The 19,402-nt window shown below is 37.6% G+C and overlaps 1 protein-coding gene across 10 annotated transcripts in view; it reads right to left on the bottom strand.

Moving 5' to 3' along the window:
• Positions 1-19,402, bottom strand: part of dachd (dachshund d) — a 117,281-nt gene that overhangs the window by 11,386 nt on the left and 86,493 nt on the right. For 6 of the 10 annotated variants that reach the window (XM_077215606.1, XM_077215608.1, XM_077215607.1 and 3 more), the window contains 3 exons: positions 19,160-19,332; positions 18,714-18,849; positions 17,373-17,507 (listed from right to left, as the gene is read on the bottom strand). In XM_077215606.1, the coding sequence (XP_077071721.1) occupies positions 17,373-17,507; positions 18,714-18,849; positions 19,160-19,332 (444 nt within the window). Of the gene's footprint in view, positions 1-14,868; positions 15,022-17,372; positions 17,508-18,713; positions 18,850-19,159; positions 19,333-19,402 lie in introns of all 10 variants that reach the window. The other 4 variants (XM_077215603.1, XM_077215604.1, XM_077215605.1 and 1 more) reach the window with 1 other exon arrangement.

Genomic DNA, 19,402 nt, shown 5'->3' with positions numbered 1-19,402 from the left:
AAACAGAGGAGGAAAATAAATATCATTTATTTTCTCTCAGTCGATGGTTGACACATAAATGTGCAGGTGTAAAATGTCACAGGTGGGGCTGCCGTTAAAACCCTCTGGAAATAAAAGAAAAAGGATTTTATGTCTACCAGACAAATAAAAACAGGGGCTGGCACATTAAAGAGTATATATTTTATCACCTAGTCCACTGGGACTTCCAGCTGAATGTCATAAGGAGAGAAAACGCTGGGATGAGCACTGTAAAGTGTGCAGCATGTCTTTACAAACAGCTTTCCAAGATTAATCACCATGTCAACTTATTAAACATTATGCTGGTAAATGAAAGGAATCTGAAGTACCTCGTATTAGAAAAAAAAATGTAATCCCCTTTTTAGTGTAGTATACAGTTATGTTACAATCAATATGCATTACATTTACATTTATGCATTTGGCAGACACTTCAATCCAAATCCATTTACAATACATGCAACACACTTTAATAGCATGTTTCGTGGAATTAAAACCCATGACCTTGGCGTTCCTATTGCCATGTTTGACCATGAGCTACATGGACACATGCACTGCAATAATACTAATAAAAAAATGAAAATTCTAGTGTTAGTTTTTTTTTGTATTATTATTTCAAAAGTATTGTAATTCATTATTTAATAATTCCATGCATTAAAGTTTCATTTCAAGATCTACAGTCTAATGACAATATTTCTTATCTACAGAGCTAAAGATGGAGCTGTTTAGAGAGCGAGAGCTCAGAGAAACCCTGGAGAAACAACTGGCTGTCGAGCAGAAGAACAGAGGTGTGTATTACTCTCTCTCTCACTCACACACACACACACACACACACACACACACACACACACACACACACACACACACACACACACACACACACACACACACACACACACACACACACACACACACACACACACACACACACTTTATTTATTTATTAAATAAAATATATAAATATTTTTTTCAAATCTGCCATCACTCAATTTGAGTGAACTAAATAGTACATATATTTTATTATATCTTAAAATGAATTATTATATATACATTTTAGATTCAGGGATGCATTAAAACTAAATGAACAAATGTTTCAATTCATTTGCTGTAATAATATATTGGATGATGCATCATTCAAAATTCATATTTAGATGATGCATCATTCAAAATTCATATTTAAGTATGTTTTGTTGTAAATTATTGATATAGTTGAGGTTTGAACCTGCATTATTTCAGTTACCAGCCAGATCTTTAACCACTAGGCTACAGTAAATTAAAAAAATTTACCTAAATTAAAAAAGTTTTCTAGTTAAAGTATTAAAAAAGTATCTGAGTTGCATCTGAAAGAGAATAACGTGAGTGTGGACACTGAGCAGATGTCCAGTGGGTCTGAAATGTAAAGCAGATTCCTGCTCACTTCCTGTGAGCAGCCACCAGTGCCTGTCAGTGCCCTGATGACATCATCTGCCATTCATCAGTTCCGTTAGGGCAGACCTCTGCCATCTGCTGCACGGCCAATCATAACTCTACATCTCTCTCCACACACATACGCACACAGAGGCCATCAAAACTCCACATTTATCTTAACAGCCACAGCCTTATACAGGCTATCATAGGCTTGCATCCATCACTACACACACGTAAAGGCCTCATAACCCCCCGAATCCATCTCCACACACACATGGCCAAACATGTACACACAGAATATCATAACTCACTTTAAACCACACAGCCCTGTGCTGACACTATCTTAACGCTGTCATAGCGGGCTGCCAATCACAGCAGAAGTCTCACAACATTCTGCCTGCTACAAAACGAGAAAACACACAGGCCATGTCACCAACTAACAGAACACAACACGATGATTCAGACTGTCTAAATGACAAGAACAAAAAGAATATCTCAATAATACGTTCTATTAATATAAAGCATTATGAATGAATTGATAATGCCTTTTGATATACAGTGTATTCATTTTAGGGATGCACAAATATATGTGTGTACCATTTTGAGCATGCTAATTTCCCCCATTTTTACATTATATCACATTTTTGCTGTCATCTAACACCCACTTAATGCTAATCTTCAAAACACTAATAATTTTACACTGTAAAATTTAATCTTTAGCAAATTTCAAAATGAATATCTATTTTTATACATATACTGTTAATATTGCAATGCATAAATTCACTTCCTGACTTTAGTTTTTTATTTGCAATTTAGATCGAATATTCTAAATGAGAAAATCTGTAAAAATCATTATAATGTTTTTATATACCTCAAATTTAATTAAACACTAACAAAATTCTTGTTCATTAATTCAAAGCACAAACGGTATGGGATAAGCTATACATCGTGGTTTATAAATTTATTGTAAGTGTTTGTTTAAACTAATTATGGGCAATATTTTTCTTTATTATATTATATTATATTATATTTTACAAGATAATACAACTAATTATAAGGTGTATTAAAAGGCATTACAACATTTGCTTTAAATCCTTATATACTAGTAATTAAAAAGCCTAGAAATCTATTTCTCATGCATTTCAGTTCAAGTATTAAACCCCAGAATCAGGCCCTCATACAGAATTAATACGTGTTTATATGACTCCCTAAATCATGCACAAACACGGCACGACTTGAGGAGCCCCTCTTCTGCCATCAGCATTCACTAACGCCAGCCAAGGCTTGGTAACAGCTGGTCCTACATTAATTAGTTTAAAGTATTTATTTCAACCATCTCTGCAGCAGATTGCAGCAAAACATAAGAGATTATTCCGAGCATCTGCAAATGCCCTGGAAACATTCAGCCAACCAACAGTTGAATATCAGCCGCCACTATTAAGACTTTACGATTCGAAATTCTTGGACGGAGGAAAGGCCAAGAGGAGTGCTGGGAATCCATGGAGGGTCTCCACCAATCTCTCCCCGATTTAAATAGCCTTTTACTCCAGATCATTACCAACAATGGGCGGCCGAATATTAAATGTGCATTTGCTTTTAGTCAAAAAAATAATAATTAAGAAAAACTTGTTTTAGTGCTGTTTGATGGCATTGTTTTGTGCATTCATTAACAGCTCATGTAAACAGAGTGAATTATATGAATTTAATGTAATTATTACATCCCAGAATATGCTATATACACAGTATGTTTTTGTCTCTTTGTCTCATTTATGGCTCTGATTCTTTGGATGCCAAACATGTAGCGAATCAGCAAATGAGAAACAATAGTGGAGAATTGGATGTCAGAAGCCTGTATTTGGTTTGCAGCCACTGTATTCCTGGATTTGGTGTTGGCATTAATAATACATCATTGCTAAAACCAACTTCTGCTTTAGACTCAGCAGGACCTCGCCGCAAACACAATACTGGATCACAGGGTGGCTCATATTGCTTTGTTACTAGGAAACAATCTGTCATGCATTAGAAAGCAAACAGCACATTTCATCTCAAATGACCAATTCAGCTCTCAAATAACCGAAATTTGCCATTTTTTTGGTCAGTTTCCATTTACATTTGCCACACTTGAGTGCAATTGTGTCTGTTAGCATTCTCTTGTTTCTAGCACTCCATTTTGGCCAGGGTTTAGCTGTTTATTTCCTGCCATTGGTCCAGAATCATTGACTTGGACTTAATTACAATGCCAGACGCCAGCATGATGAAGAGAGCGAAGGAGAGAGCTGTGTTTTCCAGGTGATATTTCTCCACCGGGGCTGCCCGCAGCAGCTGTGACAGGTCCGTTTGCAGCTTTCTGCCTCAAAAATGAAATCCTTATGAAATCCTTTTAGGTCAGCCATGTCACAAATAACATTTCATGCGCAACTGTTTCGCTGGATAATAGGAGCAGCAAATAAAAATGGGACGCTGTAAATACGACGCATTTGGAATGAAATGCCATAATTTAAAACAACGCACATACTCACAATCACACGTAAACATGTGCACATACACACACAAACGCGCGCATGCTGTCCCTCCCTCCTGTGGCAGCAGTGGGAGTCCTTGACAGTGTGGTAGCAATGATAAATCACCTTTCCTGTTAATTCTCTCAGTCCTCATGTGTTGTGCTGCTAAAACAGGGGCTCAGAAATCAACTTGACAAAACTATAAATGTAAAACATATTACTTGGAGGGATCTGGGCTTATCTCCAATTTACATGTTATTAGATTTGTATTGTGAACGGCTGCGTTGAGGAAAAGGGAAAAGCGAAAAGAGATGTTTGCGATAAGAGAAGATAAAATGTCTCGAACCACTTTCAAAAGCTTTTGATGTCCTTGATGGAGTCATGACAAGGAGAGTGTAAACCACTCCACTGATTTTTAATATGATACACAAGGCACTCTGCAATGAATTGAGTGCAAACCTTGGGAAATTTAGCAACATTCTCTCAATAAATAGCTTTAATTGACCTTGGGAGCTGAAAATGTGCCATATGTTGCAAGTTGCTGTGTTTGAATTGAGGTCCCAGTGGACCTTTCAGCTGATTTCTCCAATGAAGGCACTGAGCCGGAGGAGGGAGAGTGAGGGGGGAAAGCATTGCAGCATTTGGCTAGCCAGTCACTGTGATATATTGACAGGTGAAGCCTGTGTCCTTGCAAACCTGTGTTCCTCGCAGCAGGAGAATTGAATGTTTAAAACGTGGAGGATGTCAGTTTCCCTCTCCGCTACCTACAGCAGACAATTACATTTTATTTGACCTGCCAATGGGGCTGAAGAAGTTGCCTCCTTCCAGGGGAGTGGTTATGACCTTTCAGTCTCATAAATGGAGACAACAGTGCATTAATCAGAGGTGAATCTTTAAAACTGCATTGTCTGCTCTCTCTTCTGCATTCCATTAAATATTTCAACAGCAAACTGTTTTTACTGACCTAACCGAAAGTGGCCAGTTTGAAGAACCTCTTTAAAAATGTTAAAGTATCACTAACTCTGTAAAACAGAATGATGATCAAAAATAAGAGCACCAAGGATTTTTTTAGGTAAAAAGATATAGGTCAGTTAGGTCGGAGTCTGTAGTCCCATACGACCCTGTTTGCCCTCTGTCCTCTACCACGTCTTCCTGTGCACTCTTGTACTGTCCTAGAAAATAAAGGCAAGAATGCCAAAAAAAAACTTATGTATGGATAAAAAGAATGGATAAGAAAGAAGAGACTAATCACTGCTTAGTATGCAAATATTATGATGAGTGTCAAACAGGATGCAAGATAGATAGATAGATAGATAGATAGATAGATAGATAGATAGATAGATAGATAGATAGATAGATAGATAGATAGATAGATAGATAGATAGACAGACAGACAGACAGACAGACAGACAGACAGACAGACAGACAGACAGACAGACAGACAGACAGACAGACAGACAGACAGACAGACAGACAGATAGATCATTCCCTTAAGGAAATATCAGCGATTGCAAGGCAGCAAGTGAAAAATATCCCATTTTTAGCTAAGCTGCGATTTAAAGTTTTGGTTGGAAACTCTAAACCAGCTGTTTGAGGAATATCAATACATCACTGCCTTGCAAACTGCATAAAAACAAGAAAACAAAAACAAGACAAAAGCAATGAAAGGGAAAGCAATTCTACCTTTACAGCATGTGTACACATTTAGACCTCAGTTCGAAATGTGTGCTGTGATCCGTAGTGGGCAAATTCCATAAGAGTGACTTAAATGTGCATATGTTGTGCATATGGGCATGGTGAATACACACGTGTTACAGGATTGTTACAGCTATCTACCGCAGAACCGCTAAACCCGCTCACACCCACTTGGCTTTGCTCTTTTCTGCTCTTTAATTCCGAGATGAAAATTAGCCATTACCAAATTCCTGCTGAGAGGCAAAGTCAAGTGCCGGAGTCGGTCGGCCCTGGATTAACAGGTAACATCTGACTTGGAAAGCCTTATCTCTGAGAAATGCACTGTGGTGTTCCTCTGTCTTCTCTCTCTCTCTCTCCACTAATGTTCCCTACACTTAGAGATTAAATCGCTTGCTGCACAAACCCATTTGAGAGCACAAGGAAGGTGAGGGGGATAATCAGCACAGGCACTGGGCCGTGTTTCCTAAACGCGCTCCCAAACATTACTGTGCACGGGCATAAAATTAGCGTCGGGACCTTAAAACGCTGACATTTCGCATGACTTTTGGGAAAGTGACACCATCATATTTTCTTGTAGGATATCATTAAATTTCAACTGCCCTGTGGCAGAGACTTTCCATTAATAACCAATTCTGTGTGTCACTCCGTGCCCCTCTTCTGAAATAATGAGTCCTTTGGTTTGGCTTAATAAATTGAAACATATTCTCAAGGCCACGCTGAAGACAGCCGCACAGATGGGCAGGCGAAGGGGAGGAAATCTTCATAAATCCTTAACTGTCGCACACGGTCAGGGATAAAAACAAAAGCAGCCTTTATGGAGAGTAGTTCACCACCAGAGGAAAAAAATACAGGTCTTGTGTGGTTGCAACAAACTACAGCAAACTGTTAAGATTATAAGACACATGCACAGAGCATAAAATGATTGTTAGATCAAATACATTAACAGCAATAAAACTTTTAGTTATTTCCTACTTTAAAGATCTAACAATTTACAGTTTTTAACAACATCAACATCAACTATCATTGTATACTTTGAACCAACATAAGAGGTGAGTCTGATGCATGAGCATGACTTTAGCTGCATTATTTGATTTTATTATTATTATGTTCTTTACACTGTTTTTAAATATGTTTTTATTGTCATATTTTGTAACTTATGAAAAAACAAAAAAACAAATGGCAACATTTCATCCAAAATGAAAATTCTATCATCATTTACTAACTCTGTCCTTCCAAACCTATATTTGGGCTGAGTGTCTTCTGTGAAATGTGAAGAGTGCTTTGTCTAAACAAATTAATGTCAATGAGGTCCAAAGCAACATTGAACCCCATTGACTTTCATTGTGAAACATTTTTTAAATATTTCCTTTGTGTACCATATATTGATGCTTTGCGATTTCATGTGCTGTATTGTCGCAGACATCTTATTTTCTATTGGTGGGCCATACAGCAGCGGCAAGGCAAAGAGTCTCTGATGCAAACCCCAGCAGAAGAAGATATCTTGTCTTTTTATATGGCCTGTGTCATATTTATTGCATAAAGGTCAGAGTGTTCATTTGTTCAAAGTCAGCGTTTTTCCACGCTCCTCCATGTAATAAATGCAGAGGGGATGTCATTATCGGACCGCTGAGGATTAAAGGCTTGACTGCCTGTGATGACTGCATAAAAAAGCCCCTCCACTACTTTTGTTTCTTCAAGTGAGCGTCCTACAAAAAGGCCGCACTCGGCATACAATGACAACCATCGTTGCCAAAAACAGACTATCCTCAAAGGTGGATGAAGCTTTGGGGAGAGAGGGTTGCATAACCCAATTAATAAAGGTAAAGAAGGATGAGTAAATAATGTTCTCAAAGGCCTTTGAATTAATTACCTTTTGAGAAGCAAATGTATACAGGACGACTTGTATGTAGTGGAGAGTCTTGTTTAGGGTCTATGTGGGGGGTGATGATCACTAAGGTCTTGATATCAAACATGTCTTAGTTTAGGGGCTGTTTACACGACACCGTTTTCAAATAAAAATTTTAAACTTTTTACGCGTTTTGGCCCTTCATTTACTCGACAATGTTGTTTTGGGTGCCTGGAAACGCAAAGTTTTAAAAACAGGTTTCAAAGTGCATGTTTTTGAAAACGGTCTCCGTGTAAACAACAAAAACGTGAATCTCTGAAGATGATGACGTCCTGCACATGTGTATGAGGTGTTCAGTCTATAGTGATTCATTGCCATCTAATGGCTTGGAAACAGAATACAGCATTTGCAACAGGTCCATATGAATGGGGATAGTTTTGACAATGGTGTAGTCTGTACGCGGAAAACTCAAAGGAAAAACATCTCCATTTTAAGGATATCGTTGTCGTGTAAACATACCCTTAGAATCTAAAAAATTGATTTTTTTGGGGGTATTTTAATTGGGTATTATTAGCATGGATTACAGGACTAATGCGCCCAAAATGAGTCCATTTATTGATCATTGAATGCTTACTGGTGCACACCCTGAAAGCTAGATTAGCCTACTACAATCACACTCTAGAAGCCTTCTGCGCAGTCTAGTGCTAATCATCTCTAGAGATGGGTCTGTGTGGACATCTTTATTTATTTTTGTTATCTGGAATTGTCCTCAGCTCACATCTGTTTGAATTTTCTCTTCTTCTATCTTTTATAAATGCGCACATTGCTGTCCTTACAAAGAAACAAATGTGTTTCGGCGGCAATATGTAAATGCCTTCCACATTTTACACGCAATGATATTAGAAATTCAAACAAGGAGTAAAAAACCCCGACATAATCAAAACGCTTTGATAGAGCAAGCACTCGAACACTGAGAAACAGAAGATAGTCTGTGGACTGATCACAGAGGAGTGTGTTCCGTCGAAGACGGGCGGACATATTAATGTGATTCGCAGCAATCCTACAGGGAATGAGGATGTTTGGGGCGACAATCGACTCTGGCACTAATCCAGGCTCTATGTACTGAGCCGCTTTGGAGACAGAAGATGAAAGACAAAAAGAAATGTAAATGTAAACTTTTTAAAAAGCAGAGCTTAGGAGCCCCCCATCTAACGCCCTCTCTCTGTGTATCTCATGCCCTCGTGAGCAAAGGAAAATGGATGCAAATCCATTTGCGTCTGGTTCACAGCTATAAAAAAATACTTAGGATTTTTAAAAGCGGGTGATGTGTTAAACGTGTGGAAATCTGTTTTGATAACATTATTCATAACACTGGCTTTGCGCAGCTTGAATTAATAACACTCCATTTACAGATGGAAGAAAGCTGGCATGGTATTTCCAGTTAAAGAGATTAATTTTTAAACACCTAATTGACAGGCCAGGGTTAGGCGGGATAAGCAACAGCATCTCCGGGCCTGTGGCTGCAAAGTCAAGGTGACTGGAACACTTAGGCGAGCTTTCAAATGCTGGAAGAGAATTAGTCTTCCTGCAGTTTTTCTCCACCCCCTATTCTCTTTTATTAGGAACAATTTTGTTCACAGTGAAAGGATATAACAGCCCTAAGTATCCGTTGATAATTATGGAACAGTGAAATTGTAAAATTTGACACACTTTGCCCTAAACTCAGCAGCTTAATAAGAGAGCTGCATGACTGTGTAAGTGCCCCAATATGACATTAAAGGGATAGTTCATCCAAAAAAGAATTTATAACATTTACTCTCCCTTGTCTCGTTCTAAACCAGTATGTTTTTTTTTTCTTTTGCTGAATACAGGAGACGATATTTTGGAAGTCAATGAGGTCCAAACAACAAAACAGAATTTCCATTTTGGGGTGAACTGTCCCCAGCTATAATGGTGCAACGTTATAATGGATGTACAAAGTCCAATCTATGTTTTATGTCAGAAAACATCTTGTTTAGTTACGTCTGGTAAATCTGCCTGTGAACATGATGTTGACCAAAACGTGCACAGAAAACAATGATCTTTGAGGTATTTAATTTTTATGTCTGGGACGTCTGGGTTGTAGAAAGTCAGGGTCAACCTTACCTTAACACAACAGTTGTTCTTAAGATTTTTGCATCTTGAATGGCAAATTAGCATAAACAGCATTGCTAATTGTTACATTTCGTCTGTCCAAGGGCAAGCAAATGATAAATATGTTCACAGCAGTGCGCATACCGTTAAGGGCAGATGCTGAGTACAAGAGATATGTACTTAGAATTCACAAAGAGACTGTCCCTGCTGCACAATGAACCACGTTCATTCTAATTGCCCTTGTAGTGCAAAACATAAAGAAACTCACTTGCAAACTGAGTGAAAGGAAAACGGTGGAACTACCAGTGCAATCAAAAAGCGAAGCCCTAACCCTCTAGGCCAAGACCTGCATCTTTCCTTTTTATCAGAGCAGGTGTCTCTGCAGCACATTGCTCCCTTTGAAATGAAGGGTAACATAAAACGGCTCTGGCGTGTTGTGATGGACAAGGAGATTTCACCTTCTCTAGTGAATGATAATACATTATTAAATTTGCCTCTCTGCTCGTGAGATACTCTTAGCTGACCACAGCATATTTATCTCTCTATCTACGCCTGACAACTTGGCAGGAGAAAGCATTCTGTCACTTTTAAGGCATTTCAAAGATTAGAAAGAACCACTCGCTTTTCAACATTCCTAAAAGCACTGTCTTTCTTGTGGAATGTGATTAGCAGTCCATGGTATCACGTAATGGAACATTCATGAGGGAGAACAAATATCCAAATGAAGCGCCATGTCCTGGAGGGACGGCCCACGTTTGCATCATCAGCACTATTTGTTTCGCTGCTCACAAACTTGATTGATCCTCTATTGAATTATTTTTTCTTTCTTTTCGCACCCCTTCATTTCGACAGAACACACTGACAAGTTGTTTGATCATACACCGCGATTGTCTGCCAAGTCACATTTCAGATCCCCATGGCTAATGATCCAGCCTTTTGTCTTAGGAAAAGTCGGCCGAGTCAGCACAAGCCTCAGTCCGTTTCACTTTTGAAGCCAGAATCTCAAGGACACTTAAAAAGGCAATAGAAAACATGCTTGGAAAGCAAGTGTGTCTGATGAAAGGAGAGTGTGCTAGTATACCATGATCAGACATGAAGTTAAAGAACCGGAGGTGTGTTGTAAGTAACATGTTTGCTAAGCAAAAACCTATGTCTCTATAACAATGCAAGATGGTGATCATAAAACTGTTGGACCGGAAACATTTCTGAACTAAATACTCTATCACTCAATAGTCCTCGCTCAATAGTTTTGGCTTCTGGTTGATCAAAGCGAAATCAGTGTAAGACATTAAAAGAAACGCTTGATACGCAATCCAATGTTTGTTTGTTTTTTGAAGTAGGGAGTAATGAGTAACAACTTTTCATATTCAACCACAATAATTAACAGGTACTTGTATAACAATAAAAATGTAATTTTAAATATATTTCTTGTAACCGTGACTTCTTTCAAATGTGACTTCATAACTAATAATGTGACTATTTATTATCTTAAAATTTGAGCCACAAATACTTATGGGGCAGAAATAGTCTTAAATAGTTACAAGTAACTTTCTGTTCATTTTTGTATTTACAGACTACTACAGTGGAAAACATCCCACTTTCCATCATGCTATATGATACAGCATGAATCAAACATCATGATGTTTACTTTGTTCAAAAGGTCCACCAAATTTGTACAATTTCCTGCAGAACGCTAAGTGAAATTAGCCATATTATTTCTCAAGCGTTACGCTCTAAATGAAATAAAGCCTCTGTCCTTAGGGATTGTGAAGACAATTACATCAGCAAAGCAATCTAATGAGTTTTCATTCTTGCACTGCAAGAACAATATCTAATTCTGCAAGATACAAAAAAAATTCACAGTAGATTTCCCCACTCCCTTCATGTATATTACATTTAATGTCATTAAACTTGAAAATCCAAGATCTTACAATGTTAGTCCATCTGCAAGTAACAATACACAAATGCAATGTTACATGCAGTCAGACTAACCTTAAAAGTATAAAAGCATGGTTTTTGTTCACCACTTTTTTAATGATTCATATTTTTCTCTTTCATTGAGTTTTTAAAAGCAAAGAACTTTTATTTTCACATCTTTTGATGTTCTTAGGGATGAGGTATTTTATGATGAAATCATATAATGGCTAACACATGCTTTGCCATTCACTGACCAGCTGGCAAATTATCTGAGTGATACTGCGGCTGCCATGCTCCATTATTCATATGACTGCATCTCTGCGCTTGTCTGTTTGGCCAAATCAGATCCGATTATTCCACACACATTTAATGCTGAATTCAGAGGAGCGGGTGTACGCATCAATCACTCGCATAACCAAAGTCATGATGTACTGTCAATAGAGAGACTCAGTTATGGTACAGTGTTTCTTCAAAGTCACACAATATGCTTGTGATGAGGATGTGGTCATTTACGTATTTGAATACTGTGGTAACTACGAAAGGGGGAAAGGGTAATAATCATATATACACTTGTAAAATGAAATGCATCAGGGTTGTTTGTAGCAATACTCAATAAGAAGTGATGCTTTGAGTAGACTTAGAAAATAAATTATTTCATGATCAGGTGTGCTCATTTCCCTCATTTTTTCAGAACTTTTAGGACAATTTTAAGCATTATACAAAATGTGGTACAAAAATGAGTCTGGAATAAGTGTGCATTTTTACAATACGAACGTCCTTTACACAAATCAAATTTTGCATTACTAAACATGCCATGCGGCATCAATATTACATTGCCACTCATCAATGTCATCACATATGACTCATCTGTTATGATCAATAATGCAGGAATAATTTATGTGAGAGCAGCTCTCATTTGGTAAAAATAAACCTCTACCATTCCTTTGGGCAAGTGAAACTGTTTGCAGTTATTATCCCATAAATTACTCTTCTAGTGTTGTTATTGTGCGGCGCTAAGCTACAGCTCCCGCCCATATGTGGATATATTCACGAGCAGCTCCCCCAAGGAGAGGAACCATGTTAAATGTTTGATGTCCAAAATGAGTTTACTGCCAAAGGCTTTAGAGCCTTTCAAATTTCCTTGTTTGTCAACTACCTGCTGTTTCACAAGAGCAAGGCTTGTCAAAAACAATTCTGACAGATTCCCTTTGTGAAGCAATTCAATTAGTCCAGACTTTATAATAAATGTGAGCAAACTGTTCGCTTTTTTGCTTCACTTCAAGGTAAAGCGCTACTTAAAGCGGTCTAAAATTCTACTTGCACAGATATGCTGGCAAAACATGACAGAGATGAAGGACACCAAAGGGTAGCTAACAATGTATTATTTTATAGAACTTTTTTATTTATTAGAGTGATAGCACTGAGGTCTTAAATCGAGAAGTTCATTGTCTTTACAAGTGAATCATTACAACACAAAATATATTTTAAAAAACAGTAATGAAATTCAGTACAATTTAGTGTTTATATGAATGAGTCTTTGAATCATTCAGTCAACCGATTTGTTCAAAACAATCGGAACAAAACACTCTGAAACAGAACAGGTTACTGTCTGTGAGTGTATTGCTGAATCATTAACTAAACTGATTTATTCAAAATAATTTTTTTCATTCAGGAAAAAAAACAAGAGACTGTCTTTATGAGCGAGTCACTGGATCATTTACTCAAACAGATTCATTCATTCCTAATTCATTTAGGAACAAAACACTGATAGTGTGTGTTGGTCGGAAGCACACAACAATAATGCTTTGACTTTGTTGGGAACTAGTTTTGGAACAAAAATACACAAAATAACTGGCAAAATTGTAAAATTGTCTAAAATTTAAGCTACTTAAAATTAACCTATTTTTTTATTGAACTGATTACTAATTAACTCCAACAGATGCATTAATTCCTGATTCATTTAGGAAGCAGACCATTAATTTAAAAATTAACTTCTTGTTTATTGAACTGTTGTATTGAAGAAATATCACATACGTGATTGTGCGGTATGATTATCACAACAGCACTCTTGCTTGTGTGACACTGCTTAAATGTGAAGTGATATTCTAACTGCACGAGACACAAAAACCGTCCCAAACTCATCTGCTGCCTTAACCTGCTTGGATACTGGTGACGTAAACACCTCAATCGTAATACTTCGCACTGAATCGAAAGTGCACGACGTAGCATTAATTTAATGCTCTGCCAGGACCATAAAGATCAAACAAGTGGAGAAATATCATTAAACCATTGGAATGTAATCTCATTTGTCTAAACAAACTGATCCAATGAACAACCCTAATTAAAAAGCCTGCTATAAACAAAAGCAGGCCAAGCCAGACGAGCCCCTCCTCTTTAACAATGGGACACATTTATTTTATTAATCTAATGCATCATGTATCATATCATTACAGTTCAATATATCTATCATTAATTTTATTCCCTTCACTTAAGGCTTTTATTGGGATTACTTTGGTTATTAGTTGGTCTAATGTATTGGTTACCTCCAGATCCGGCGCTACGATCTCTCTCATCTCGCGGCATAAACCTGTGCGTGTTATTCAAATTGCCTCATTTATTATGATAGCTTCCTCATGTAAATTGTGCTGACTGCTCGCCCTTGCACAGTCCTCATTAGACTAATGAAAACCTTCAAACGAAAAAACTAAACAACCTGCCAAATAAAGGTCTGAGGTTATTATGAAAATTACAACTCTGGGAGCCAGGAGAAGCTCTGTTCATTAATTCATGCTCAGCAAATTGGTAACTAATTTAGTTGCACTCCTCTGCATTAATGGATTATTTTATAAAAATGTTTTCCACAGCCCGAGACCTTTGCCGCACACGTTAGAGAGCTTTGGATTCTAATCAAGAGGAGTGACATATTAAGCATGCCAAGCGTCTGAATGATAATGCAGCAGCGATGCAAATAGACAATGTGGATTTTCACTCGGTCGGAGAGAATCAGGACCAATCTAACTCAATTGATATCTTAAGGGGCTGGTGGAACCATGGCGTGCTGGCGGATTAGACAGATCCATCTCCACATCTCTATTGGGGAACGATAGAAAAAATGAATCATGCGTACTGTGATAATGTTAACATAAACAGGCCAAGATGTCAGTGGTATCGTATAGTACACAATCAGTCACTAGAAACGTGAGATCGAGAATGAACAAAACACATCGACCGCACACACCAATCCCCCTAAGACCCACACAAAAACCTCATCTTCACCCCACCATCCAATCCCCCAGCCCCCCGCCCATCACACCTAAGTTCTGACCTGTAAATTCATATAATCATGCTAATTACTTTGATTCACAGGCTTGGTTGGTCTATGGGAGAGAGCTACACAGCGCCTCCTCTCCGGGCAGATCCAGCAGGGGACGTACAGCCCAGTGATTTCCACCGTGGTTTTAATGTCATTATCACCCTCTCCAACACTTCCCCAGCCCGGCATTCCGCCTGGAGACAATTCTCAAATCTATTATATGCATCATTTTGTGTTTATGCAAAGCATATGATAGGACACTTCATTTTTTCTTTGCCAGACCAAAGTAAATATTGAAAACTGAAAATTATAGAAATTTGTCAAATGTTAAGCAGCCTCCAATTTTATACTCAAGAGCTGGAGATTTGTTTGGATTGAATATAGTAGAAAAAGGCATCTGGGAATCAGAATCAATGTTTAAATTTGTCTTCTTAAAGTTTTTTAAATGGACACTCCACCCGTGTTTATTAAATTATTTGGTAACCCTTTACTATAAGGTTCATTAGTTAATATTAGTTAACTACCTTAGTTAACATGAACTAAGAATGAACAATTCTTCTTCAGCATTTATTAATATTAGTTAATATTAATTTCAACATTTACTAATACATTATCAAAATCAAAGGTTGTATTTGTTAACATTAGTTAATGCACAGTGAACTAACATGAACAAACACTGACCAGCTGTATTTTTATTAACTAACATTAACAAAGATTAATAAATATTGTAACAAATGTATTGCTCATTGTTAGTTCATGTCAGTTAATACATTAACTAACATTAACTAATGAACCTTATTGTAAAGTGTTACCAATTATTTTAAATCAGAGTGTAAATTGATCAGGTTGGATGGATTTCAAAAAGTCTAGAATTTAAGATCCGAAAGATTTGATTGAATGATAATGAAACGGTTATTGTACTCTTAGCAAAAAAAGTACTATGGCAGTACCATGGTGCAGTGATATATAAATGGTAATGTTAAGGTACTCAGTTAGACAAAAGTTTGGGGATAGTATGATTTTTTTATGTTTTTGAAAGAAGTGTATTGTGCTTACCTAGGAAGCATTTATTTGATCAAAAATATTTTCGTAATATTCATTCATAAAAATCATTATAGTAATATTCTGAAATATTATAACAATTGAAATAAAAAACAATTTTATGTTTTAATATATTCAAAAATTTAATTTATTCCTGTGATAGCAAATCTGATATTTGATAAATGTTATGCATTCTTTTTGAATTAAAGTATTAATTTCTTTAAAAAAATATAATAAAAATCCTATTGACCCCAAACTTTTGAACAGCAGTATATATGCTATGTATATATATATATATATATATATATATATATATATATATATATATATATGCATGCTACTAGCTAAATGCATACCTATAGTGATCAACATATTTCTATACTAAGCTATTTAATTTATACTGCAAGTAACTATTACTTGCACTTACTTAAAACCCCATTACAATCCAAACAAACATTTTTGTACCAAGTTTTCTGCATAAAAAAGAGATTAAAAAAGGATTAGTTCACTTCAGAATGAAAATTTCCTGATAATATACTTGCCCCCACGTCATCCACAATGTACATGACTTTCTTTCTTCAGTCGAAAAGAAATTAAAGTTTTTGAGGAAAACATTCCAGGATTTTTCTCCATATTGTGGACTTCAATAGGGTGCAATGGTTTGAAGGGCCAAATTGCAGTTTCACTGCAGCTTCAAAGGGCTCTACACGATCCCAGCCGAGGAATAAGGGTCTTATCTAGCGAAACGATCGGCCATTTTCTAATAAAAATAAACATTTATATACTTTTTACCACAAATGTTTGCCTTGCACTAGCTGTGATACGGCACACATTACGCATTCACGTTGAAAGATCACGCTTGACGTAGGCCAAAGTACCGACTTACTATTTACAAAGTGAACGTGCAAGTCAAACGCCATTTTCAAAATAAATAAATAAAAGGTAAAACAAAGATGTCGGACGATTTTGAAGTTGGGGCAGAAAATGAGAACCGGAACACAAATGGCCTTTCAACGTTATTACGCAATATGTGGCGCATCACAGAGCTACTGCAAGACGAGCATTTGTGATTAAAAGGTTTATTTTTAGTTTTTTTTTAGAAAATGATCGTTTGCTAGATAAGACCCGTATTCCTCGGCTGGGATTGTGTAAAGCCCTTTGAAGCTGCATCGAAACTAAAATGTGGACCTTCAAACCATTGTACCCCAATCTCCACTATATGGAGAAAAATCCTGGAATATTTTCCTAAAAAACCTTAAATTATTTTTGACAGAAGAAAGAAAGACATGAACATATTGGATGATGAGGGGGTGAGTAAATAATCAGGAAATTTTAATTGTGAACTTAAAAGTGAACTAATCCTTTTACCGTGTAATATGAAAAAGTAACATGGAAACCAATAACATGATTTTTGCACAGTAGTGCCATACTTAAAAGTGTTTCACAGATATTTCCATTAAATAAAACAGAGCTATTTTGTTGGATTTAGGTACTGAACTCTGACCTTTCTCGAGGTGCATTCTTTTGGCCTCATGGCCGATGTCGTGAGTTGCCAGGTCGCCCTCTTTAGGTCCGGGTAAGATGCTGGGAGACAGACCCAAAAATGCCTGGTTCATCGACAGTCCATTCTGATGCACAGCTTTGAGAGAACACAGAGACACATTATTCCCATCTCCACATGCTCTCAATTGACAATGCAAAACACCTCGAGTGATAAATAATGATTAGTTGAAAAGAGCCCTCGTCGTCCAGTGGCTAGAGAAGGTGAATACGTCCTTGGCTTTTAACTGTTTGTGACTTGTGGTATACCTCATCTCCAAATCAATGCGCCAGTCAATCAAAATCACATTTGCCACTCTGCCTGGCGTGTGCAATTCTCAGTGCAATTCTCTATAACATCTGAGATGAGGCGACAGAACTTAAGTAAAAAAAAATTATGTATTTATGAATAAATAGGCCTTTTTACAAAAACCTGTGATTCACTAGATTCACTGCTTGAAATACATAGAATCAAACATTCAATGGCTTCCTAAAGTCTGAGACCACTAGTGAAAATGATTTAGCATTTTTATAATTTAAAAATTACAAAAATTATTTTAAGAAATAACCAATTCATTAAATAATGGGTTTTGCTTTAAAAACAAGAGAGTTGGAGCCTAATGAACTCCACGAGTTTGTGTAAAATCGGATTATGTTGATTTGAGTTCACATGATTTGTGATGATCCAAAGAGCATCTAGTGCTTTAATGGAAGCAAGAACATCTGACCATCGGTACAAAGTTGTTCACATGATCAATGTCACACATTAAATTATTTGATTTTGAATTGAGCAGTCTTATTTTATGTCTAAATGCATTATAAGTTCTATGTTCATAAATTTTTTAACCATTTTAACAAAGTATTTCCAGGTTCAAACCCCAGTTTTTCAAATAAGCTCAAATAAGTTTTTAATCAAAATAAACACTTACTCGTTAAGACACCGCCTCCAGAATAACATCATAAAACAGGGTAGCATATTTCAGAGATGACGAGAAACATATATACAGGCTATTGTTTTTATTTTATGACACGGCTAATGATGAAAACATTTAAGGTCTGTCTTTGCACAACATGAGCCAGAACCAAACTTGAAGATAGTTAATATCTCTTTGCCATCTGTTGAAAATAACAGAAAGCGGGATGGGACGCACGTGTGCTACGCTCTTAACAAGAGGCACTTTTAGCGCGGTATTTAGCAGCTCTTGAATGTATGTGCACCGACCGGTGTGCTGAGACGCTGGAAAAGACCAGGGAGAGAAATTGAGAGACAAAGAGAGTGGGAGAGAGATTTATGAGGTGAACATACGCATTCTGTCGGAGGAGCTCTCCGTGTGCGCGGGAGAGCTGGAGACGCTGCTGCTGCGCTGGGATGAGGGACGGCTCCCCGGCCTCCTGCCGTCTTCCAGAGAGGGGGCAGGGGAGGGACTGTCGGGGACCCGTTCCTGCATAGCCAACAGGAAAAACAAACACAGCCAGGGCGGCCATTACATGACACATTCTTTTCAGCAACACACCTCTATGGACACACAAGTGTCCATGCTTTTTTTCCCTCTTTTTTTTTTTTCACGCACCGTCCCCCCACCCCTTCTCTGCATCCTTTCCTTGCTTTCTTCCCAGCCTATTGTCTGACAGACTGTTCCCTGCAATGCCGTATGAAAGCATGGATCGCGCACCACCCAGCCCCCTCCACCTTCCCCCAATGGCTGATGAGAGATGTGCACGACACAATGAGAGAACGGCGCTGTGGGTTACCTTAATCACTGATGTCACCATTCGGGATGGGGCACTCTGTCCCTGTGCTGCGGCGGCCATATTGGCGATGGTGCTGAGGTGGTTCATCTGACTCATCGCCATGGTGACGGATGCGGGAGGCAGGCTGACAGGGATCAGGGGGTGGGGCATCATCATAAACGGCAGTTCCAAGCCTGAAGATGAGAGGGGAAAGTAGCTGATTAATTAATCATTTCTGGCATTAAGTTGTGTGCAAATGGAAGA

This window comes from Siphateles boraxobius, unplaced genomic scaffold (assembly GCF_051911475.1).
Source record: "Siphateles boraxobius isolate OS27281-9 unplaced genomic scaffold, OSU_SipBor_1 7, whole genome shotgun sequence".
Lineage (NCBI taxonomy): Eukaryota > Metazoa > Chordata > Actinopteri > Cypriniformes > Leuciscidae > Siphateles > Siphateles boraxobius.
Note: the sequence above shows the minus strand (reverse complement) of the source record. Positions and strands in the feature narration are given on the sequence as shown.